This window comes from Athene noctua, chromosome 17, assembly GCF_965140245.1.
Source record: "Athene noctua chromosome 17, bAthNoc1.hap1.1, whole genome shotgun sequence".
Taxonomy (NCBI): Eukaryota; Metazoa; Chordata; class Aves; order Strigiformes; family Strigidae; genus Athene; species Athene noctua.
This window is the reverse complement of record NC_134053.1, coordinates 1,696,379-1,721,047: the sequence shown is the minus strand read 5'-3', so window position 1 is coordinate 1,721,047 and position 24,669 is coordinate 1,696,379. Positions and strand designations below refer to the sequence as shown.

Sequence of the window (24,669 nt, the reverse complement as noted above, 5' to 3'; positions counted from 1 at the left end):
GACAGCCGGGTGCTGCACGCTGAGGTGGTGAAGCGGAGGACGCCCGCGGTGAACTGTCTCCTGCGGAGCCCGGCGCTGCTCTGCTGAGCTGCAGAAGCTCCCCGGGGCTGGGGCCAGGCTCAGCCTGGTCTCTGGTCGTTCCTAAAGCCAAGCCCTGGGCCTCTGCGCCCGCTTAACCGAAACAGCCGGGTCCCCCCAGCCACCAGCGTCCCTCCGCTTCAGCCCCCCCGAGACAATGGCACAGGGGGCTTTGGGTGGAAAGGGAGAGGGGGGCAGCAGGAAGCTGGGCGCACCCTCATAAATTTCATCTCTACATCGCATTAAAGTGTAGTAGCTAAATTTATTTCTCCTCACAATCAAAACAATACCAGCTTCGGTCCCAAAACAGGAGTGAGATTTCTTCCCCCCAGATGGAAAAAAAGAAAATACTATAAATCCAGCCCAGAGCTGATTTATACAGCATTCATGAAGAATTTATATTGCAAAGAATTTTATTCAATTAAACTTGAAAAGCCTCTAGATTCCTAAGGTTCAATAGTGATCACTGAGACAGAGCTATCATAAAACTGGATGGCCTGTCTGGAGCAGGCATTGAGAAAATGTCTGATGTGACATTGCAGCTGACGGTACAGTCCAAATCAGGAGCATTTGTCATTGGGATGTGTTACAGGCTAAGGCTCGGAAAATTACTCTGTGAAAAATGTGCATTAACAATAGCCATGAAATATCTGTTTAAAAAAAAAAAAAGAAAAAGGGTGAGTAATGAGACAGCGATATCTATTAGCACTGGGCATTCTTCACTCTGACCCCACTCTGATTAAAAAGTTAACACAAAAGCCAGAGACTTTCGGGAAGGAAGTTTATGGTTGTTTTACTTAAATAAGTGAAGAGAGGGAAGCTGCACGACTGACTTAAAGCTCCCACTGCTACAAGGGGCAGCCTTGGTGCAGGACAAGGGCCCTGGATGTGCGACCACTCCGCTGCCCCCAGGCTGCCCTGAGGCGAGGAGGGGAGGATTTAAACTGCTGCAGGCTCGTCCCAGTTCTATTTCCAAGCTGTAAGTGGCTTCGACTTCGCTCTCAGACTGTAGCTGCCCGTATTCTCCACGCAACGTGGGTAGGAAGGTGCGAACTCATTCAGGTGCCTGTAGCTTACACCCTGGGGATGGTTTTTGTCAGTTTTCACTCCACCGAGGAGGATCTTTTCCGCTGGAGTTACCGTCACCTGCTGCAGGGAGGTTTGCAGCCAGATCCCCCGAGCTCCGGGACAGGCTCCAGCCCGTGCTGGTGCCTCTGTGACAGCGACGTTCCCCAGGTCGGTGTGGATGTTAACGTGCACCCCCCTTGGGTGTCACCTCCCTCCCCCAGCCGGGCCCCTGCCACTCAGCACAACCCCTTTATCTGCGAACTCAAGAGACTCGGAGAATCCTCCTGCCGGGGATTTGGCCCTTCCTCCTCTCATCCCTCTGTCCTGTGCCAGCCCCGTTCCTGGCAGGGGACGCCCCGGGTTGTCAGCACGGAGACGTTCTTCACCCGCAGAGAGAGAGGCAGCCGAGCCAAAGAACTGAGCGTGTTCCTGTAAATGTACACAGCTCAGCTTCAGCTGGGGCTGATGGATTGAAAGCAACTTAAAAAAAACCACGCTGGGCTCACTATTAAAGCACGACAGTTAGGGGCCCTTTGGTACAAGTAAATCACGTTTATTATTTCAAAGCCTGTGGACAGTTCCTCCGTCTCCGTGCAGTTGCTGTTCCGCACGAGTGTTGTGACTTACAGAGGGAACCCGATTGTTTTCCCTTCTTCGTTCCTCAGAGCCCTGTTCAAGCCTTCCCGCAGCACCTGCCCCTGCCCAGGGCCATGAAGACACCCCCAGAATCCAGCCGTGGTTCTCCGAAGTCTCCTGCCTCACCCCACCCAGGGCCCAGCACCCCGACGCCGCGCTAACCACGGGCTGGCAGGACAGGGCCCAGCGCACACAACAGCCCCGCTCCCCACACCAGCGATGAACCAGGTTCTCGGTGTTTAAGCTGAAAGTTCTTGGCAGCTCACGTTTCCAACCCAGGCTTGTTCTCTTTCCATTCCTTGACGGGGTCGAGCAGTCTGCTGGATTTAGCTTCCCGTGATCAAGGAAACAAACATTCCGGCTCGCAGTTATGCTTCAGGCTTTATATATATTTTCTCTTCCTTCCCTTCCTTCATCGCAGCGTAACGCGCCAAAACGAAGAGATAGTCGCTCAGTCTGGAAACCAAGGGAAGAGCAGTGAAACGCCTTTCCCACATCAGGTGTGTTTGTACCCAGCAATGGACAAGAACCGTGGGTGAAGGAAAGCAGAGAGAGACCACCCAAGAGGAGCTTTCCAAAACAGCTTCCTGTAAAAAAAGTCGGAAGCGGCGTCTGCAAACACGTGGCCCTCGCAAGAATCCCTTTTAACGAGCTGCTTGTTGAAACTTCAAAGATCTTACTCTAGAAGGGAAGCTTCTCGAGAGGTAAAACCCTGCAGCTTTATCTCAAGACTAAAGGAACACCACCAGGTGCACGGCAGTAGCACACGGTAAGGGTTTGGGATTTGATTTTTTTTTTTACCTGTTCAAATATTTGGCCACGTTTGGATCTGCTTCCCCTGCTTGTACTAAAGGAACCACGCTAGAAAAAGAGAAGGAAGATTTCAGTGTATTTAACTTTCTAGCTCTGAATGCACAAAGAGCTGCAATTTGTCAGAGCACCAGCCTCCACGCCCCAACCTCACCCGAGCCCCCCCTGTCCGAGTCCCGCCAGCAGGTGTGAACGCCCTCCACTGCCCCGAGAGGAGCCTTAACACAACTGATTTCTGTGACTGGAGGAGCAGCTCCACTCTAGAGGATGCTCATCGCTGAGCATCACTGAACAACGGGAGAGGTTTGCAGGACCGTTATCCTTTCCTGCAGGTAAACAGGGACCCTTCTTTTGTTGAGGGAACAGAGCTGTTCCGTGCGTGCCTCCTGACTGCTGTACAGCCCTCATTCGAGCTTCCTTTTGACAAGAAACCACTGACTGTGACGTTAGTTTTTTTGAAGATCACACGGCTCTGGTGTATCTTGTCAGAGCAGCAGTCCTCACAGCGGAGCACATCCACAAAAATCTCTTCCTGCACATCAGGGGCTTCAGCAGAGCACCCCCAGCAGCTTGGAACTTTGCACGGAAGCAATTTATATAACAAGCAGGCAGGAGTTTTCTTCTCTGGGCTTTACCACGGGAGTTTTCATCTCCAATAGGGAAGTGGGACAAGGTAGGTGTGGGCAGGAACATCTTCAGCTTCCCTGGCTCTCACACCTGCAAGTGCCCCAGCTGCCTCGTGTGCCTACAAAATACATTCAGCAAACCAGGTACGAGCTGAACACATGGATTCATCTCATCATAAACCTGGCTGGTCTTTCTGAAGGTCTTGGCTCGGATGACCCAGTTAGGGAGGGAAGAGAGACTTTGCTTTTTGCTGACTGCATCCCTGGAATTTGACTAATACAAACACAGGAAGCTTGGCTTGAGCTCTAGCCGAGCGCACAGCCATGGCTGACTGCTCTGACCACAACGATTTGCTATTGTTACAGCATTCTGATCGCTTTTTATCAGTTTGATGCTGTTACACTACAGCCAACACTCACCACCTTTCAGCTCTGCGGCAGACAGCTCGGGAAAAATGGAGAGCAGCACTGCTTTTACCTCCTGACTGAAACAACAATGAAACAGCGCGTCAGTGTCTGCCAACAGCAGATACAGCCATCCACCTTATTGTACCACTGCAGCAAAGCTTATCACATCTCGCACACACGTGCGGCTGAGGCCTGTATTGTGGCCAGGAAACTGAGAAGAGATATCTGAATGCAGTAGGATGTGGAAATTTAACTTAATCGGGTTCTTCTCTCTGCTTTTCTTTCGGTATTTGTCCAGGCAAATAATGGCCTCGCAACCTGTTTCCCTGCAGCAAGCGTGGAGCAGATTTAGCCTAACCAAGTGAGCCTCCTCCAGTCAGCGAGGCAGGAGCAGTACCTACGGGCAAGATGAAAGCTCTGAGTGGAGGAAGCTGCTCTGAGTAACTGTCAATCCACTGCTCCAGCTCCAGAACTGGCTTCTTACTGAACGATGTTCGTTCTACAGAAGGAAAAGAAGAATCAGCTAAAAGAGAGGCAGAAGTGATTCGGTTTAGAGACAGAGCTTTACTTTCGTATTTCTTGGGTCAGCGAGTCCTAAGAAAGCATCCCAAAAAGATACCCCCCAGCCAGAGCAGGGCTGGCTCCCCGTTCAGCAGCCACAGCTGGGTGTCAGTGCTGAGGCAGCGACCGCGCGTTCCTTCAGGACCAGAGAGGCACCGCGGAGCAGCCCGGGGGCAGCTCTAACCCCACACCCCCAAACAATCCTCTCTCTAGGAGAGCTGCGATTCAGGAACCCAGGAAAGGGACCGTGGGGCTTACTTAAGTGAGCCTCCCTGGCTGAGGAGAGAGGCGTGGCGATGTTGGAGCCCACATCCTGCAGCATACACTGGACCTAGATGTGGCAATCAGGACAAAAATAAGAAGCGGTTCCATTAAGCAGCCTTTGATGCTCCGGTACAACTGCAGCAAGCTCTGGGAGGCGACAGCTGGTTGTGCTGATTAAAGAAGATCCTACCCTTGTTGTTCATCATCCCCCAGCCTGCTGGCAGGGGGGATCAGATAAGTGCTCCCTAATTGCTTTATGAGAAGCCAGATTAGCGCATGTACTTGTTTTCACTGGCACATTAAACCACCCTGGCTGACTTTGCAGAAAGCAGGCTGGGGAGCACTCACATAATCCCTTTGCTGGTAGGACACCGAAGCAGTAACCTCTGGAAGAAAAGCAGTGACAAGCACAGCGCTGGCCTGATGTCACGTCCGCTTCCACGAGGGGCATCTCTCCATCCACAGCCCAGGGTACTTGAGAGGCAGCTGGGGAAAGCTTTATAAAATCTCTGACTAGCTCCTGCAGTGTTCCTGGGCACGGCAAAGCTAATTAACAAAACTCACAGACTGCCACAGCAGGACCTGTCTCCCACCATTTGTGCCCACGTGGTTACTCTGCCACCGTTTCAAATCTGAGGCTACATGACAAGACTTGTATCCAGAACTGTGTACAGCAATAGGGCTGAACAACCTGGAGGTATGTTTGTCTGCCCACAACTAATCACTTGATCTACCAATTTCTTCCTTGGTTAAAGAAATTTATTTCTTAGAGAGAGTAATAAAAGATCAGAGTCTTAAGCAGCTATTTATTTTAATACTAAATTTATTAAATTCCCATGTGTCGGTGGGAGCACCGTGTCTAAAACTACAGACTTTAAGAATAGCACAGATGAAGTGACTGCACTGCGTGGGGTTTATCATTAATACTCACTTTGTGAAGCTGTTCCACAAACGCGTGGCCCTTTTCACTGCTAAATTCACCGGCGAGCCTAGGTTAAAAAAAAAAACCACAACAGAGTTAGCTAGAAATGACAAAATTACCATCTGAAAAACATGGAATTTGGACACGGCTGGCTGTTTGTCAGTGCAACCCTCCAGAGAAGTCTGGCCCACGGTGTGTCCCCTTTCCTCTGGCTGGGCGGTGGGACTGGGAGAGCAGCTCCTAAGGGAAGAGGAGGCCCAGGAGACCCCCCGAGAAGGGGGCTGGGGCGGTGTCACAAGGCCTTTGTGCGTGCGAGGGGCCTGGGGAGGGCCAGAGCCCCCCGGGCTGGTGGCCAGTTCCCCAGAAAGCTGGGCCACCCTGGCAGGACACGGCTGGGCCGCCACGGCCCGGCAGCAGGACGGGGTCCGGGGCGGGGGGGGTTACCCGATGGCCGAGCTCAGTTCGTCCGTGGCTCCCAGGGCTTCGAAGATCCGGTCACCCTTCGGCCTCCGCTCCCCGGTGAAGGTGCTGGAGAAGCCTTTGGGGAAGGCCCGGGGGAGGCGCTCAGAAGCCAGGCCCGGCCCAGCGGACCCGCGGAGGTCAGGCCGGGCTCTGCCCGACCCTCGGTGTGTCCGTCCGTCCCCCCCCCAGCCCCGGGCACTACCTGCGTCTCCCGTCTTCGTGTAGATCTTCGGGGCCCGCTCGCCGCGGGGGCCGCCGCCGGGGCTGCGGAGACACAGGCCGTGAGAGGCGGCGGCGGCGCCGGGCCCTGCCCTGCCCGGCCCGGCCCTGCCCTGCCCTGCGCTCACCTGCCCGTCCCGCTCCGCTGCCGCCCCGGCGGCCCCCGCAGGCCCCGGCCCAGGGCCGCCGCCCGCCGCCACATCCCTGCCGGCCGCCGTAGCCGCCGCCCCTTGACCCTCCGCGGCCGCCGTCCCTCCCTCCCGCCCACGCGCGCTGACGCGCGCTGACGCGCGCTGTCACCCCAGCGCCGCACCACTCCGCGCCGCCGCCTTCCGATTGGCCTTCCCGGAGTCCCGCCCTCTGAGAGATCCCGACTATTGGCTCCGGGGTAAGGCGGGCGGGGCAGAGTGCGTCTCCTATTGGTGAGGAAGGCTGTCCATCCGAGAGGCTGAGTTGGGCGGCTGAGGCGGCCGCGGGACCCCTGAGCGGCCGCGCCCCGAGATGTGGGAGCGGAGCCTGGTGCTGTCCGCCCCGGGGAAGGTGATCCTGCACGGGGAGCACGCCGTGGTGCACGGCAAGGTAAGGAGCCTGCCGCCGCCGGGGGCTCCCGGGGCTCCGGCCCGGCTGCCCTCCCTCCCCTCACGCCGCTTCTCCTCGCCCGCAGGTGGCCCTGGCCGTGGCGCTGGACCTGCGGACGTTCCTCCGGCTGAGGCCCAGCGCTGAGGGCAGGGTGTGCGTCCGCCTGCCCGGCGTCGGCGTCGTGAGGAGCTGGGACACCCTCCGCCTCCAGGCCCTGCGGAGGGGGTTTGCAGGCAAGAGCTGGGAGGAGGAAACCGCTGCCCCTGCGCCGTGGGGGGCTCTCGGCCCTGCCCGGTCACTGCGCTGGGACCCCCGGGGGGTGTCTCTGCTGTGTGTCCCCCCCCTGGGGGGTTATTTGTTCCCGCTGCAGACTGTTGCTGGGCCTTGTTGTCTCTGACCACGCTCCGCGTGTGTTGAACTAACGTGTCCCTGCACACTCACACTCGGGCACCCGCACCCCCTCTGTGTGCCTCTCCTGACCTGCCTGACGCTCTGGGACCTGTGACTGGCCCTTGCCGTGGCTGTCTCCTCCTGTTTCAGGTTCCCGTGGGTTTGTCCTAGAGCTGCCGTAGCTCAGGGCGTGTTGTAATACATCCAGGAGCCAGCCAGGCACCACATCCAGGTGTATTGCTGATGGGGGGCCAAAAAAAAGAGTCTCTGCAGCTGGTCTGATTTGAGGACTCCTGGGGAAGGCAGGATACGGGGCCTGTTTTCCTGCCTCTCTGCCCCATGCCAGCCCTCGCTGGAATTGCTGCGGCGTCTGCGTGGAGCCCCTGACTGGTGGTTGTGCCATTTTCCACCGGAGGACCTGGCGTTAACTCCTGTGACCCTCACGAGCACCGTTTGCATAGCAGAAGGCTGAACAGTCTGCTGTGTCAGAGCATCAGTAACTTCTCTCAGCACTGTTCAGTTCTCTTATGCTGATGCCAGCTCCTGGCCTTTTGGAGTTCAGACTCGTGTGAAGTGCATGAGAACATCCACATTCTTAAATAAAGAGTGTGACTTGCCAAGTTCTACATAGTGACAGGGGGTGTGCACTGGAAGTGTAGGCAGGGAGAGAATTGCTGTCATACAACGTAGGTGTGGGGTGTGGAAATACAGGGGTTTCAGAGTGGCTGGTGGAGACTTTGCTTTTATTTTATCATGCACCCTCAGGTAGAAAGTTTGTAGGTGAGATCTGGAATTGGCTCAATCCGTTTCTTCCTACTATAACAGTTGTTCTTGTGAACTTGTTCAAGTTTAAAAATTCCCTGGTTTCTAAGTGTTTAAACTCTCCCCTGCTTGCTTCCGTAGCTGACTTTGATGAATCTAAGCCCCCCAGCGTAGAACAGCTGGATACACTGAGGGAGTTTGCTGGAATCGCTGCCGGAGCCTCAGCTCCCGAGAGCCTTGCTACTCTTGCCTTTCTTTATTTGTGCCTGGCTATTTCGGCTAAGTATGGGTAAGGCTGTCTTCCTGCCCCAAAACAAACATGCTGTCGTGAGTGTTGTTCGCCATTATTTGCTTCTACAAGGTCATGGGAAGACACCAAATCTTTGAGGCCGAATAAGAAATTACAAGGAATCTCACTTCTGAGCACCTCAGGAGACCTCCTTCAGAGCTGAACTGTTTGGGTGGGTCGGGTGCCCCAAGCAGGGGGGCTGGGAATCATCTGCTCTCATTTTTTAGGTGCTTAAGTCAGAGCTGTTCATCCCACCCCTCTGCGCAGTCAGCAGAAGCAGAGACAGACACCCCTCCCTCCAGCAGGCAGCTCATTTCAACCTGGCTTAGGTTAGGAAAATCTGTGACAGAGATGAGCTGTGAATTCATTGTCTGAGCTAAGTCTGATCCCTCTTGTGGGCTGAATCTCCCTAAAAATAGGAGAACTTGGGGTAACTGCAGCTGAGGGCTAGTTTCTAGACTTGACTGGCGCTGCTGATGGTACCAGTAAGTGCCTGGGTGCTCGGGGCAGCGTCCAGTACAGCACTGCTTGCTGTTTTAAACCAAGTCAGAACCCGACTTTAATATTCGTAGCAAAGGAGTAAAGGTTAAAGGATTATGATGGGTGTCTTCATCGTGTTTTGCTTTGCGGTCTCCGAGTTGCTTGTTGATAGCACTGGTGGGGCTGTCATCAGCCTGCTCTGAAACCATCGGGTCATAGTTCATGTCACTCACCAGCCCGTGAAAAGCTCCTGGGTTTGATGTTAGAGACTGTAACACAACCCGGATGCCTTTGGTGGAGGAAAGGGGCCCCTGGGCATGGATCTGTGTGTGTTTCATCTTCCCCATCAGCCTGTCGCTCCAGTGGGATGTAACTATGCAGTTAGGGATTTGGGCTATTTATGCTTTATTTAGAAATGTGTTTAAAATCATGTTTACAGCAATCTTTGAAGGGTCTCTTTATGGTGCTACTCAAGTATTTAGTTACTAAGTGCCCCTGCTAGTAGCTTGACAAGCTGCGCTAATCATAGATCCAATTCAGCAAGGCTTTGTTCTAGTACAATGGCTTAGCAAGGCTACTCAGCTGTGCTAACTGAGCACTCGTGAAGCCCGTGTGTCTCCGATGTGTATGCATGTGCTGATGTTGCCAGTTTTCAACCAGCTTTTCCCATGATGAGCCCTAATTGGCATCTTTTTTTGCCTTTGAAATGTTGCCTCGAGATGGAATTCAGGGTCGTTGTGATACATCCTGCCTGTTTGTGTTTCAGAGATGTTCCCAGTGTGGACATACTGGTGTGGTCTGAGCTGCCCACGGGAGCTGGGCTGGGTTCAAGTGCTGCCTTCGCCGTGTGCCTGGCGGCCGCCCTGCTGACAGCGTGCGGAGCCATCTCGTGCCCTCTGAAGGAGGGGGAGCCCACAGCCAGGTAACGCAGCATCGCTTGGGGGAGCCTCCCGGCTTTGGGTGCATGGCCAGGGGCAGCTCTGCTCTCCAGGCCCCTGTTTTTCCTTTCACCTGCACAAATTCTGGCACGGACACCTCTTTTGGTCTCTCTGGCTGAGTCCTGGGCTGTGGCCGCAGCAGTGGTGCCCTGAGCCCAGCTCCTTCCCCTTCCTCTCCCATCACTCGTGCCCCCTCCCATGGCTCTGACCTGTGAATCCCGGCTTTACGATTTGCTTCTTCTGGTAAAAGCAACTGGATGCAGAAACTTTGTAAAAATTGCACCATTTCCTTTGTTTAGTGTGAGATACGCATTAAAAAAAAAAAAAAAGTGCTTTATTTTGCCAAGCAAATAAAACACACACTTTAACGTGAAATTTTTTTTTAACCTCAATTTCCTTTCTGGCCCTGAGCATCTTCCAGATTTTGTTTGAGTCCTCAGGGAGTCAAGGATCCTTCCTGGTTTCTCTGCATTGTCACGTGAATTTTTTTTCCGCATGTGGTACATTTCCTCCCGATCTCCTGCCTGAGTTTCCCCTTTATCAGTGGCTGGTGAAAGGAACTTTCTTTCCTTCTGCCCTTGGGTTGCTTTCCCTTGGAGTTCAGTCTTGAAAAACTGGTCTGCTCTGCTGTGTGTCTGAGGAGGCTCTGTTTAAAGATGCGTATCACAGCTGGAGTGGCAGAACCCTCTATTGTGCGCTCGGTGCCAGGTGCAACCTTTTATGGTTGGCTTCTGTGGATTTTCTGTGGGACTGAGACAGCAAGAGGGGGTGACTGTGCTCTGCTTCAGAAACAGAGTTTGCAGCCTGACCCAGAAACACGTTCCTAGAGCAGAGCCATTTGTGTGCTGTGCTCAGGCAAATCTCCCAAATAGTCACACGGCACGAGAAATGAAAGGCCGGTTCCAAACGAGGCAGCGAGGATGTCTTCATTCCCTCCTCATGCTTCTTAGCTTCAGCTTGAATACAGTGTAATTTTTTTTTTTTTCCTTCCAGCTGGCATGCAGAGGGGTAAGTGAGAGATGGGGGTGTCAGACTTCAGAAGGTTTTTGCTTAACGTCGCAAGAAAAGAACAGCGTGATATAATGACTCCTGTGTAGAGAAGAATCGCAGCCTCTCAAAGAGGATTAAAAACAAGTGGTTTACAGCAAACTGCGCTTCTATTTTGAGTAGCGGTGGTGCGAGCTGTTTTCCTGAATGCTTCACAGATTAAATATTGGCAAGGGAAATGAAAGGTGTGTAGAGATGGATAAAGACATTCAGCTGAGGCCCGGGGAAGTGGGGAGTTACAGGAAACAGCTTCTACATAGCAGGTGGCTCTCAGAATTTCTGCCTCGCCTTAGCAGCAGTCAGTTCTTGTTATTTTATGTAAGGCTGTGTGATGCTTTTCCAAAGTCCATGTTTGTGCTTCTGCTCCATCATGTAATACCTTTTCTGGGCCCCGTATTGTAAAGACCTGTCGACTGCACGTTCTGGCTGCGCCAGACGCCGGCTCTGAGCTCTGCAGAGCATCGCTGGGAGATCCCACACCGGTGTGCATTGGCCCCTTTGAACGGTGCCTTGGAGCCCACGCTCTGTGTCTGGACTGCGAAGCAGGCAGTGCTGCGTCACGGGGAGGGTCAGAGATGAGTGTCCGGGTGCCCACGTGAGTCCGAGTGTGGCCCAGGAGGGTGCGGGAGGGCTTGTGGGCTCCCTGTGGGCGCTGAGCTTTCCTTGGGGCGCCGGGGTTTGGGAGAGTCCGTCAGCGTGGAGCCAGGAGTGGGTTTGAAATGGGCTGGGGGGCTCGGAGGGGGGCTGTGTGGGTGCGTGCCTCGCAGGCCCAGAGCAGTGGGGATTTGAGAGGCGCTGGGGGAGAAATGGCTGTGCGGGAATTGCGGTCAAGTTGCAGCCAGCAATTGCTTTGTAACTGGCAGCTCTGCGTTTGCTTTTTGTGTTGCTGCAGCCCATTAATTAGTATGTTCAGTCAGGGGCCTTGATCCTTGCTGAGTCTGACCCAGCACCAAACTCTTTGTGCCAGCATTTAAACTCTCAAAGCACTTACCAATTTATGTGACTGCTTTTAAGACAAGACCTGGTTTTGTGTTTTTAGCATAACACCTTCTGGATCTGCATTTGGTTCCCTTCTGTGCTCTAAGTGCCAGCACCCGCTGTAGCTTGAAGTGTTAGGAGTTAATCCCTGAAAATCAAAGTCTTTGCTGGAGACAGTAAATCAGTTCTAACTACACCTTTTGACCCAATTTGTGAGGCTTCTGTAGCTGAGCAGCTGGCAATCAGAGGCTGAAGCTGCACGTGTGAAATGCAACTTTTATGTTCTCTTCTCACGTTGTGCCTTCTTCGTCTATAAATGTGCCGTTCTGCCTGTTGGTGAGCGGGATCTCGGGCCAAGATGTGTGGTAACACGGGGAGTTGGGGATAGGTCTGGGCTTGCGTTCGGTTAGACCTGATCTAGCTAGGCCAGGGCTAGGATCTTCTCCCTCCCTCGCCGCGGGCCTGCTGCGGGAGCCCTGGGGAGCAGTTGCGCCTCTCCCCTCGTGCTGTCTCTGGCCGTGCAGCAGCGTGGGGACTGGGGGTGTTGCTCTGTGCTGCCGTGCAGAGAGGGTAAGGTGCTGGAAACCGCGCTGCCCGCCCTGTGCTGAGAGAGGGCACAGGGGGACTGGCAGGACTGGGGCTTCCCACAGCAGCTGGTACGCCGCCCTCTGCTTTTGTACCTCCTGCGGCCTCTGGGACTTCTCTCCCTCCACGTGTGCTGGTTTCGGTTGTGTATTGGAGTCATTTTCTTGCCTTCCAGGTGGACAGAAGAAGAGCTGACTTTGATTAACCGCTGGGCCTTCCAAGGGGAGCGGGTGATCCATGGCAATCCCTCGGGTGTGGATAATGCTGTTGGTACCTGGGGTATGTGAGCGTTTGCTGCTCCCCGGCACTGAGTGCGGGTGCTGAGGGGAGGCTGGCGGGGTGGCAGAGCAGCGGGTGAGGTTCCATGCCCCGCTGTAGAGCACGCATCAGCTGCGGGAAGGTGGGGAGCAGATGCCACAAGTTGCATTTTTGGAGGTGGTAAGGCCGGGTTGGGGTTGCTGCAGGGACACTGGATGCCTCGCTGCGCTGAAGTGCAGCAAAGGGACCAGAAACTCCCCAAATTCAGGTCCCCACGTTGACCCAAGTAGAGGTAATCCTCTTCTGTCGTGTTTTGCCCCATCTGCAAGCTGGGACTGGGGCCAGCTGGGCTGCTGGGGACTCACTGCAGTAACACCAGAGATCTGCATCCCCCAGGCAAGTGCCGTGGGGCAGTGACCCTGCTGCAAATAACTGATATTTAAACACTCTGGCATGAACAAAGAAACCTAATCCTGTCCCAAGGATAATGCAGTAGAAAATGCAGTTGGACAGCTGTCACTTAGTTTCAATTAGCAGAGATTTCCAAGCGTTTTGGAAGTGTCCTTGGAGGCTTTTAATAATCTTTCTAATGAGACCTAATCGCGATGCCTCTGTAAAAGTAGGAGTCAAGTGAAACATTCCTTCTGGACAATGAAATTCCGTGCTGAAGGACGGCTGCTGACATGAGTGCACACGTTCAGTCCAGTTTGAAACCTGCGTGCTTGGCTCTGCCCCAGGGAATCGCTGCTTGATTCTTGTTTTCAGTAAAGATTTAATGCTGGCCAAACTCTTTGCCTTTTAAAAAAATACTTAATGTGGTCCCAGAGTGGAGGAGTCCAAAGGGAAAGGCGCTGGGTTAACTACGTCCGGCCAGAGCCTCTCATTAAGTCAGCAGGGTTAGGCAGATTCATGCTTTCTGAGAACATGGTTCATTTAGCTGGCGTGCCTTGCAATTACTGTCATATGCTCTGGGTGAGGTTCTAAAGATGAAAAACCTTCTGTCTCTGACGACACTGTTATCTCTCAGCTTGCTGTGTACTGAGACAATGCATGTATTTTACTTTAGGTGGAGCCCTGAGATACCAATCAGGAAAAATCACACCATTAAAGAGGTAATATTCCAGTTTAAAAATAACACTTAGATGCGGTGGGTGGAATATGTCGAAGAGGCATCGGGTGGATCTTGTAGGGTGTGAGGTGGATGGGAGATCGCTGACAGCGTGGCAGGAGGGCTTTGTGGCCAGATTTTGCTGTGGGTGTGGGTAGCTTGAGTGTTGTCTTGGTTTGGGGTGGACGGGAACAATGAAATGTTTGGTCATTATCTGACATTAGATGAACACAGCGCAAAGGATCAATATTAATTTCATGGCATTATGGGCAGCGGGAACAGATCTGCTCCTGGCAGCAAATGACATTGTGGGGAGGGGGAACTTTTTCCTTACCTGGTGGTAGGACTGAGTGAAAACCGAGCTGCAGAGACGAATTCAGGTCCTGCGTGTTCCCTCTGCCTCCTGCCAATGAAGTATAATCTGACTCCATTAAAATCTTTCACAGTGCATGAAATTGCTCTATTAGCAGTTAATGGCTACTGCTGGCTAGTCTCGTAGATAGTATTTCAAAGGAAAAATTTTGCTTGAAAAACAAGGATTTCAGTAAATACGTTACAGTCCTATTTATAGCGCTATTACAGTTGTTCCTTTTATCTAAGAGGAACAAGCCTGAACCCAGCCAGCACGTAAGCACCTGCTTAACTTTTTAGAAACTAAGAGACTCCTTATCTTGGGTGACTTGCACAAATAGGCCTTTTGAGGCAGAACAAACCGTAGCTGTCTGGGCCTTGAGAGCTGCTGGGGGACTGCGAAGGGAAGAGGCGAGGAGATGTCTCATCTTGCTTCCAGGGTGCCGATGCTGAGGATCTTGCTGACCAACACAAAAGTCCCTCGAAGCACCAAGGTCCTGGTGGCTGGTGTCAAGGAGAAGCTCCTGAAGGTGCGGCGGTCGCGGGGATGGAGATGCGGGCTGGTGCAGGGTGGGGAGTCACCCTTAGGAGCTGGGGTCTCCTCCTGTGGGACTGCAGGTCTCATGGGGATCCCTCCCGTGGTCACTGCAGTCCTGCCTGCTGCTGGCGAAGGCCCCTGGGAATGGGGGTTCAGCTCTCACCGCCTCCCTTTCTCCAGCATTCGCAGGGCTTGCCACACAAATCACCAGCTTGCAACTGTGAAAAGAGTAGTTCCTTCCTCTGGCCTGTTTCCCCCCTCTTCCTCCATTTTCTGCAGGTGGGAGCAGCTTGCCATTGCCCTGCCCTGCAGTGGGTTTTTCTGTGAATGAGTAGCTCCACATGGGGTGGGGAATTGTCCAGCTCAAGGAAACTGGGGCCGGTTTCATCACGGTGGTATCGGAAGCCTAGCGAGCTGTCTTCTCACATCTTGCCTTCCCCCTTTCTCAGTTCCCTGCTATAATGAACCCCGTGCTGGACTCCATCGATGCAATTTCTCAGGAGTGCCAAAGTGTTCTGGAAGCGATGCCTGCAAATCCATCACCAGAGTATTACCCTGTGCTAGAGGTAAGGGGCTTGTCTAAAAATACTGGCGAACACTGTTACTGTTGAACATCAAAATGTCATTTAAAGAGCGTTAGGTCTAAGAAAAAAATTTGATAGCAGGAAATGTTCAGTTCTGAGTGAAGCCATGGTATGTATGTGCTGCTCTTAATGCTGTTCCCGGAGCCAAGGGACAGAAAATGCTGGTGGTGTCTCTGCACAGCAGCACGCGGGGAGGGAGGGAGGGAGCGGGCCTGGTGCTTTGTGGACCTGTAGCTCTGGAGGCTTTGTTTCCCTTTGCTAAGAAACGTGGAGTGATTTCAGGCCGAGACATGGCCTCCCTGCGCCGCCGGCCAGCCACGCTCGCTCTGGCAGTCGCTGCCTGTGAAGCAACTGCTTTGTCACTGCCAGGGCTGGAATGAGGAGCGGAGAGCCCAGCAGCCACTGGTCTGTGATGGGCTGGTTCCGAGCCAGCTCCCATCGCTCTGCACTCATCCTGGCTCCGGAGGATTACAGACAGAGTTGTGCCCAGAGCTGACCTGACATTGATGCATGAGGTGCATACAAAGATCTGTGTTTGTCTTGGCTTTGTCCAGAGTCGGAGAGGCTGCCGTGGTGGGGGGAAACACGCTTCCAAATGGAAGAAGTTTATCGCTGAGAGCACTGTAATACCAATTCGTACGACCGTGGGGTAGGGATGTGTGGCAGCATCCCAGCTGGGACAAACCTGCCCTGGCCCTGGGTGCCAAGGGACTTGGACGATGAAGAGCCATTTGGTACCAGTGGTGTGGGTTTTTTGTTGGCATCTGGATCCCTCCCCTCAGCTCTCCCACCAGGACTTCTGCTTGTCCTTGCTCTAGCTGGCAGGTTGTCCCCTCCACAGCCACCAGAGTGCTCTGGAGGTGCAGGAGAGGGCCCTGGGGTGGGACAGAGCCGCTGTCCCAGCTCACCCTGTGGCAGCAGTTAGCAGATGCTTGGTACAGCCGCCTTCTCCTGGCTTCGGGCTGTGGTAGCACCCCACCGCCCGGGGGTGAGGCGCTGCTGGGACTGCGGGATTCAGAGCAAAGACCTTCTGCTCCCTTTGCACCTAGAGGGTGGTGGGTTTCTGCCCCCCTCAGGGTGGGCTGATGCTAACGAGGGCTGAGCTGGTGTCAGCGGGGGGAGATCTGGAGCCTCTGCAGTGCCACATCAGACAGCTCCTCTCCACCGTAGTGTGTATTGCTCAGAGTGGGGGACAGCAAAGAGGTGTGCTTTGAGATCCTCGCCTGAAAAACACCACAGCAGCCTCGTACACAGTGCCCGGGGAGCAGCACTGCAGTGAGCGGGTTTGTCTTGAATCTGTTGTTTTGTCTCGGGTTTGAATTGCCCGCAGAGGCACGGTTGATTATAGATGCAGCGTATAGAGATATGTTGGTTTGTTTTTTTTTTGAGGGGGGGCTGTTTCTGAAATGTGCAGTTCTGGACAGCATTGTATTTGAACCATCGAACTAGTCTACTGTGTCATAAGCTGTCATCCGATTCCTGGCAGATTTTGGATCAGGAGATGACAGGTGTCTTGGATCATCATAGCCAGTGCCAGGCCCTCGCTCAGGCATATAAAGAGGCCTCTAGATGGGCGCCTGTCCGACCCAGCACAGAACTTGGGATATACGCACTCTGCATGCGACAGGCTAATTCATCTCCTCGCGTTTGTCTAAACGCAGTACAGAAATGCTCTGGAGTGGGCAGGGGGAGAGGGATTATTTCTACATTGTCCCCTCCAGCGTGGTGTTGGCAGGAGACCTGTGTGGAGCTGAGGGAGGGTGACGTGGCTGACGCCCGCCGTGCTGCTGCGCCCCTCCCAGCTCACCGCACGATGCAGGCAGGGAAGTGTTTGGTAGCACCAGCTGGAGGAGGGAGCCCAGGGCTCCTGTCACAGAGCTGGTCCCATCTTGGCTGGCTCCCTGCTTGTGACACCCTCCGGGACAGCGAGGGGAAGAGCCGCCACATGCCGGGGAGGTGATTGAGTCCAGACCAGCGTTGCTGAGAAGGAGCTTCCTCCAGGGATGGTGCTGATGAGCTGGGAGGGCGCTGCCATGCCTGGGGGCCTGGTGTTGGTTCCTGGCCCTGCTCCAGGCTCTGAGTGCCAGCCAAGCCCTTCCCTCTGTTCCGTAATTCCTCACCTCTAGTGCTGGAAGGAGAGCAGCTGTAAGTCCCACCTCTGTGTGGTGTCGTCCATCCCTTGGGCCATTTGGACTTGGCTGCCGGTGGCGGCTTTCCCCAGGAGCAGCGGGGTTTGTGGCTGGCTGGGCCAGCGTGGCAGAGACGTGCTTGCCACTCATCAGAGCTGGGCAGCTCTGCTCGGAGGGCAGCCTTGCTTGGAGAGGGGCTTGTGCTGCCCTCCCCCGAAGGAGGGACCCTCTCAACCCGACTGGAGCTGGGTGCCAGATTCCCAGCGTGGTGCTGGTGAGAGGCCCCTTGGCTCGCAGCCCAGGCCCTGCCCGTGAGGAGGGAGAAGTGCTGCACAATGCAAACAAGGGGAGGGAACTCCGCGTCGCCTCTCCAGCGATGCTGTTTCGGACTTGGCTGTGTCAGAAGTCCCCTGGATTTAGTTACGCTGGGTGGATTGCAGAGCAGGGCAGGGTGACAGCCAGGAATGAGAGGCGCTGGCTCAGCGCCCTTCCCACGCCAGCGCGGGGGCTCACACAGCCTCCTGCTCAACCCTCGTGTGACAGGGGAGAGGTGAAGCAGTGGGGAGGCATCAGGAAGCTCTGATTTAGTGCCTGAACTAAACGCCTGCTGTCAGCTTCACAGAATCTTCTTGGTTAGAAAAGCAGTTGAAGCTCCTCCAGTCCAACCTCACCCTGCCCGTTCCCAACTCCACCACGTCCCTCAGCGCTGGGTCAGCCCCGTGATCAGAACTTTCTCAGGGGATCCAGAAGCTGTTGTACTGCTGTCATGGTGGTGGGCAGCAGCAGAAGTCATGAGAGGGATGGGGACAGATGAGCAGCCAAGGGCTCAGACTCTGGCCTTGACCTCACTGCCCAGTGCTGCTGGGCCCTGAGATGCTGGTGGCCAAAGTCCCTGCAGGGAGGGTGGCTGGGAAGGCAGGGCAGCTCCCCGCGCCGCGAGCCACAGCTGCCAAGAGCCTCTGTCACCGTGCGTGCTCATCTGGTGTGTTTGTGGTTGCTTTTAGGAACTCTTTGATATAAACCAGCACCACTTAAACGTGATCGGAGTCGGCCATCCCTCCCTGGACAGGCTGTGCCGGGTGACGGCGTCCCACGGCCTGCATAGCAAGCTGACGGGGGCCGGCGGGGGCGGCTGTGGCATCACCCTGCTGAGACCAGGTCAGTAACCCTCTGCTCGCCCTGGGCATCCTTCCCCGTTCTGGGGGCTCGCGTTTGGAAGCAGCAGGATGCGATGCTGACCCTCGTAGGGCTGTGGTGGGGCGTGGAGCCGTGTCACGAGCGCGGGCTGGTGTCTCGCAGAGCCGCCTGGCAGCGTGGTTTCATGCAGGGGTGATTTTGTGCGTTCGGTTATGTGTGTCAGACCTTCAGGGCCTTGGCCCTGTTCCCCGGGGCGTGTGTTCCAACATGCAGTGGCCCGTTGCGGTCTCCCTGCAGCAGCCGAGCTGACTAACTGGCTGCTCTTGCCTTCCTCTTGGCAGACACCTCCCCGCTGGCCGTGGAAGCAGCCAAGCGAGACTTATGTGCCTGTGGATTTGAATGCTGGGAGACCAATATCGGGGCCCCCGGAGTGACCCTCCACTCCTCCTCGTCTTTAAATGCCGAAGTGCTGCACGCGCTCTCCAAGAGTTAAGCTTCTGCCTCTGGCAAGACTGAGCTCTTGGCACCGTGTCCTCAGCGCGATGGTTTTGTGTGCCCCCGACTCCTGGAAACTTCTCTCCTGCTCTCCTGTGCGGCTGAGGGCCTCTAGACGTGGGTGTGGAGCCAATTTTGGGCCCGGTGTCTCGGGGAGTGGGGGCTGCGGTGAGGACCTGGGAGCAACCGCTTGCGCTCGAGCGAGGTGGGCATTTGACCCAGGCTCTCAAAATCCTGTTTTGAATTTCCTTACTCAACTGCTGTGCTAATCCCAAGGGGCAGGAGGAGAGGGTCTTGGCTGGATTCCAGCGCAGATAATGACACTTTGCTTGGTTCTGCTGCTTCAGATGCATGTGGTGTCTCTTCCCTTCTCCCCCGGTGTCCTGTGAGCCGAGGCTGGCAAGGTGGATGTGCCGAGCGCTTTGACATTTTCGGGTGAAAAGCATCGTGGCAGCTCAGGGCTTGACACTCAGGTCTCTTTCTCCTGGACTGCAATTCACGGTGGAGAGGAAACCTTTAAATGCAGCTCTTGCTTGCTACTAATTAAGAGTTGTCTAGTTAAAATGGAACACACAGCACAATTCTAATGAAATTATCACGGTTTTCACTCGTGCCCACAGTCTCTGCCTGGGCTGGTAAGCAGGGTCCCGTAGCCAGACTCTGGTTTTTGTTTGTTTGCTGGAGGTCTGGTTCAGGCAGGAGCTGTCACCTGCGAGGAGGGTGCCTAAGGACAAGGGCAGTCTTAAAATTTCTACTTGCAATCGCTGTTCTGGGATCTCTCTGGCTTCAGTCTTAAATGAGCGTGCCCTTGACCTTGCCTGTTGTTGGGTGTGTGAAATGTGCCACTGTGCCGACCCCCCTCTGCCCCCCTGTCTCCCCCCACCCCAGGTGGGGGGAGACAGGGTGGCAGAGGGGGGTCGGCAGTGGGAAGAACACTAATTTGATTTAGTTCAAAGTAATTGTTTTTTAAATAGGGAAAAAAAAAACCCCACACGACAAAAACCACCTCCTCAGAAGTTGACCATAACTTGGAATTGGCAAACTAGAAAAACCTAAAAGCATCTCAACTTCTTACGCAAATGTAAATGCAGTTTTTACTTGTGAAATTTTAATGAATTGTATCACGGAACTAAAGGGAATTGGCAGGTACGTGTCTGAAGCCAAAGTATCTTGAAGTAATAAGCTGACTCTTAGTGGCTGTGGTCTCTTCTCTGCCTGCCAAAGAGATTTTATCCTTTTCTGTTTGTCTGGGGATTTTTAAGTGTAGCTCTGTTCAAGAATTGCTTCATTCAAAGCTGAGTAATAAATTGACAGAGGTGGGGGAGCTCACCTTCCTCTTCCACTGCAGGAATAAAAAACCAAGTGTGAGAAGTCAAGATGTACTAGCTCTAAAATCCTGACATCGTGATGACCAGCTTTAGTTCACTGATCGGATGTAAAACTGTCTCTGGTTTTAATAAATTGATGGGGTTTTTTATGTGCAAAATGTTCTTTGATAATTATGCTGCATACAAAAGGAAAAAAGTACCTTACACCGCTTCAGTAAAAACAGGTTTCAGATGCTGGGTTTCTACATGTCTAATTACAATTCCAATTTGCATCCAAGAACGGCTTTACACTAATCACAAGTCAGAAAGCCTGATAAATAATTCACCGTTTTCTAATACAGTGTAATCAATGTGAATATCTGGAAGCGTGTTGACTCTATAACCGCTTAAATGTGTCTGTAGTTCCTCCTGGTTAGCACAAAGAAATGCCAGATTCGCTGCGAAGAAACTTCGCTTCAAAACGACCTGTCTGGGGCTGATCCTCATTAGCTGCTTTCCTCGAGAACAGCCTCGCAGTCAGCGCGCGGCTGCTGGAGCCGCACGGCGGCAAAGACCCCCATCGAAATCTCCGTGGGCTGGTTTAAATCGTAATTAAAATTAGGGATTTAAATAGACCAACTCTTGAGGCCTTGTGGTGCTGGGCCGGGCTCGAGGGCCGTCCTGGGGGAGCAGGGTGCTGCAGGGCCCAGAGCTGCCCAGCTGAAGCCAGGAGAGAGGGGAGTTTGGGTTGCCCCCCTGTACCCCGGCTCCCTCGCAGCCTTCCCAGGGGCCTCGCTGCCACGCGCTCACCGGAGGGACGTTGGGCACATCCCTCACCCCAACTTTTGCACGGAATCTCCCCTTTGCTTGCACCGACTTCCACTCCGTCCTGCCACTCCTTGAGCTCTGCCGGGGGTCGGGGGGGGGGACACGGGACAGGTGGGGGACAGGACGTGGGTTCCCCAGGACTCCGCTGCCCCCACGGGGGGGACGCGGCGGGTGCAGAAAGAGGCGCGGCCGCCTCTCTCCCTGCACTTTGCTGTTTCGGGAGGAAAATTGAAGCACAAATGCAGCTCAGCAAGCGGGTTGTCCCCACGGAGGCATCCCCTCCTCTCCCCCAGCTGCCCCCCCGGCCCGCCCGCGCTGCCCCGTCTGCTCTCCCCGCTCTCGTTTTACGGATGTGCAGCGGAGCAGCGATTGCCGCTGAAGGATTAGCCTGGTAATTTGGCTAATTTTTCTTGAGCTTCATTTTTCACATTATGAGCTTTGCAGAAAGACTAACGATCCTGGGTTTGCCTCTAATAGCCAGCGCGGGCACAGGGAGGGGAAGCTGCGCTCCAGCTTTTCACAAAAAAAAAAAAAAAAATTGTGGCAGCGGGGAGCGTGCTGGGCAGGCTGGTGTGGGCGGCCTGGCTGGGGGAGACGGGGGGGGCTTTCCTCTACTGGGAGATAGAAAACACTTTGTATAAAAAAACCTTTCCAAAATCTTCTTTTTCCTTCGCTGCCTGCAGCACCGGGGTGTCTCACACTGCCCTGGGAGGGTTCCTGTCCCCCCCGACCCGGGGGGTCTCCCCGAGACCTGAGACCACGCCGCTCGCTGCCTGTCGGGCCTGGTGGGTGCTGCCCGTCCACTGCCAGGCACAGATGGGGGGGGGGGGTTTGTTGTTTTTTTTTTTAAATCTGTGTCAGCAGAGGCTTCTTTCTGCTCCGGTGAATAGATGCTGAAGAGGCAGTGACATTATTTGAGATAACGGAGAGAACAGAAAAAGGGTCAGTGAGAGAGAGGAAATGTCAGCGCGCAGTCACGGAGGGGCCGGGGGGCTGCTGGGGACCCTTGGGGCTCCCCGCGGCTCCCGGGGTCCTTCCTGGGCACATTTTGGGAGGGGAGCGGGGTCAGGGGCCTCCCCAGCGCTGCTGGCAGGGCTCTGCTGCTGCGCTCTGTGCTCGGCTCTGCACAGGGCCCCCGGAGCGCTCGGGGCAGCTGGGGGTCCCCCCTCGGGGTTGGGGGTGCCCCAGCAAGGTGCTGGGCGAGCCAGGACACCCCCTCAGTGCCATTTTAAGGACGATTTGGAGATTTTTGCGTCTGCTGCTGCAGAAGGGCTCCCCGTGCCCTCCACCACCCCAGCACGGGGGATTTCCAGGCTCCCTCCTTCCCGGGGTCTGCCCAGCTGCACCCCGGCCCGGCGAGCGCCCACGGGGAGCCCGTCCCCCCCGTCTCTCCCTTCCCTCTCCCCTCCCGGCACGCTGAAGGTTTTGAAAGTTAAGTATTACCGTCTGCTTTGTTGTTGCCTAACTACGACAGACAAATTGAGAACTAGTTGTCAAAATGTCAGTGCACAACAAATCAACATTCAAAATGAGTCTCAGCGCTATGTGGTGTATAATTAAAAAAAAATCCTTTTTAGAAATTTCAGCAAGCGTTGGCTCCGCTTTATATTTGTCTGTGTGATTAATAAAGGCAGCTAATTTTCAGACTTTAAAAACAGCTAGAAAATAGCTCCTAATTACATATTAGGTTCCAAGCGGCCCCCGCTGAGCGAGGCTGGTATTGGTGGGCCAGAGAATTTGGCAGGGGCTTAATTACATTCTGAGCATCATCTAATTTTAGTTAAATGTAATGTAATCAGCAGCAGATGTCTGAAATAAAATATGAATTATGAATATGATGAAATTTCATTCTTGAATAAAAAAGTAATTTGCTATTTAGTTCATTAAAGTCGCAGAGGTTTATTAGGGAGCAGGTATATGGTGCGGCTGGGTTGTACTGAAATGATATTTCAGAGAGAGTAGGAAATTGCATTAAAGGTGCTAAAATATTCCGCCAGGACGGTGTGCCAGTTGGGAATTAACATTTACAAAAATAACGGAGCCTCTGGGCTGCCGCCAGCACCCGGCGCCGGCAGTTGGCTCCGGAGCTTCTCGTTTACTCGAGGTGACGTCCCACACCCCGGGATGGTCCCTGGGAGCCGCCTCCGCTGTCCTGCCCCCGGCACCCCGGGTGCCTCCGGGCTCGCCAGGCTGAGCTCAACCCCGGGGTGCCTCCGGGCTCGCCAGGCTGAGCTCAACCCCGGGGTGCCTCCGGGCTCGCCAGGCTGAGCTCAACCCCGGGGTGCCTCCAGGGTCGCCAGGCTGAGCTCAACCCCGGGGTGCCTCCAGGCTCGCCAGGCTGAGCTCAACCCCGGGGTGCCTCCGGGCTCGCCAGGCTGAGCTCAACCCCGGGGTGCCTCCAGGCTCGCCAGGCTGAGCTCAACCCCGGGGTGCCTCTGGGCTCGCCAGGCTGAGCTCAACCCCGGGGTGCCTCCAGGGTCGCCAGGCTGAGCTCAACCCCGGGGTGCCTCCAGGGTCGCCAGGCTGAGCTCAACCCCGGGGTGCCTCCAGGGTCGCCAGGCTGAGCTCAACCCCGGGGTGCCTCCAGGGTCGCCAGGCTGAGCTCAACCCCGGGGTGCCTCCAGGCTCGCCAGGCTGAGCTCAACCCCGGGGTGCCTCCAGGGTCGCCAGGCTGAGCTCAACCCCGGGCTGCCTCCGGGCTCGCCAGGCTGAGCTCAGCCATCTCCCCCACTGTTTGCTGGGGACGAGAGTCCCCAACGCGTCCCCTTGCCACGCGAGCGCCAGGCCCTCGAGCCGGGCTCCCTACGCCTTTTTTTTTCCAGTTTGACCAGGAGAGCGAAGCATCGATTTGCCCGTGGCTCCAGGGCCGTGGCGGGTCCCCGTGGGATGCCATCGCCTGGACATCTCTCCCTGCAGCATCCTCTGCGGTTTCAGCTCTGAAGTTTAAATTGCTTTTCTCTATTCCTCAGTGGCCCGGACTGACAGATAAGCATCTTCTGGAGAGGGAGAAAGATGGCGTGTTCATTATTTCCTCGGATTACAGATGCTGTCATTTTAATCCCTCCTGGATGCCGGCAGAAAGGCTGCGCCGGGGCGCTGGTCTAGAGCCCTGCCCGCGTGTGCTCCCCCACGAAAACCCCGCGGCCGGTTCCTCCCGCAGGCAGCAGGCGGGCGTGGGGGAAAGCCCAGCTCAGCGCAGCGGCCCCGTAGCCCCCGCGGCTGCCAGGGCCCGGCGGGCCCAGCTTGGGCAACGATGCTCCTCGGCGAGCACCGGGGCCAACGCAGGCGCTTGTGGTGGAGCCGGGCCGCTGGGCTCGCTCGCGTGGGTTAGCAGTCCTCCCTCTTCTATTCATCAAGGGCATGACAGCTAAAATTCATTTGAAGATGAAGAAAGTGCCGGCTAATCCTTTCTGTGAGACAGTGATAGACTAGCGGCTCGGGAAGAATTGCACAGCAGTAATGAAATTAGGCTAAAACTGCTGGCGGATAGCAGATAATTGCCCTTGTCTGTCACGAGGAATAACATCTCCCAAATCCAACATAATGATTGTTAAAGTTGCAGGAATTTATTTTATTTTATTTATTTTATGGGTTCGGCTTTGGCTTTTCCAACAGACTTTACCGGAAAAAAAAAAAAAAAACAGCAGGAGCTTGCGTGCTCACCTCCCGCCTTCCTCAGGCAGCTCGTTAGCCTAACGAAGCAGGCGCACAGCAACCATCGCCGTGACGCCGAGGACGCCCCAACACGGGACCTTGCTGGGGGGCTGTCCCCGGGGAGCAGGAGGTGACCCAGCCAGCAGCACAGCTTCAGGGGTGCGGGGAGCCGGCGGCG

General features: G+C 54.9%; 2 protein-coding genes across 9 annotated transcripts; one reads left to right on the top strand and one right to left on the bottom strand.

The window, feature by feature from the left end:
• Positions 1-1,674: 1,674 nt before the first annotated feature.
• On the bottom strand, positions 1,675-6,289 carry MMAB (metabolism of cobalamin associated B). 4 transcript variants are annotated; one of them, XM_074921407.1, is made up of 9 exons: positions 6,183-6,289; positions 6,038-6,099; positions 5,818-5,911; positions 5,383-5,440; positions 4,446-4,518; positions 4,028-4,125; positions 3,639-3,703; positions 2,584-2,643; positions 1,675-2,238 (listed from the first exon to the last, which is right to left on the bottom strand). In XM_074921407.1, the coding sequence occupies exons 1-9, from the start codon at positions 6,254-6,256 to the stop codon at positions 2,151-2,153; spliced, it is 672 nt and encodes a 223-aa protein (XP_074777508.1). In that variant the 5' UTR covers positions 6,257-6,289; the 3' UTR covers positions 1,675-2,150. The 4 variants fall into 4 exon arrangements, with proteins under 4 accessions (XP_074777508.1, XP_074777509.1, XP_074777507.1 ...); XM_074921406.1 differs by having other exon boundaries at positions 2,234-2,369; positions 3,639-3,699; positions 4,024-4,125; XM_074921405.1 differs by having other exon boundaries at positions 2,234-2,369.
• Positions 6,290-6,486: 197 nt separating this feature from the next.
• MVK (mevalonate kinase) lies at positions 6,487-20,897 on the top strand. Of its 5 annotated transcripts, XM_074921171.1 has the most exons (11): positions 6,487-6,633; positions 6,719-6,866; positions 7,927-8,074; positions 9,321-9,476; positions 10,486-10,500; positions 12,278-12,381; positions 13,427-13,472; positions 14,259-14,349; positions 14,807-14,923; positions 18,075-18,228; positions 18,549-20,897. In XM_074921171.1, exons 1-11 carry the CDS (start codon positions 6,556-6,558, stop codon positions 18,698-18,700), a joined length of 1,209 nt encoding a protein of 402 aa, XP_074777272.1. In that variant the 5' UTR covers positions 6,487-6,555; the 3' UTR covers positions 18,701-20,897. The 5 variants fall into 5 exon arrangements, with proteins under 5 accessions (XP_074777272.1, XP_074777276.1, XP_074777273.1 ...); XM_074921175.1 differs by lacking the exon at positions 10,486-10,500 and having other exon boundaries at positions 7,927-8,068; XM_074921172.1 differs by lacking the exon at positions 10,486-10,500.
• Positions 20,898-24,669: the final 3,772 nt, after the last annotated feature.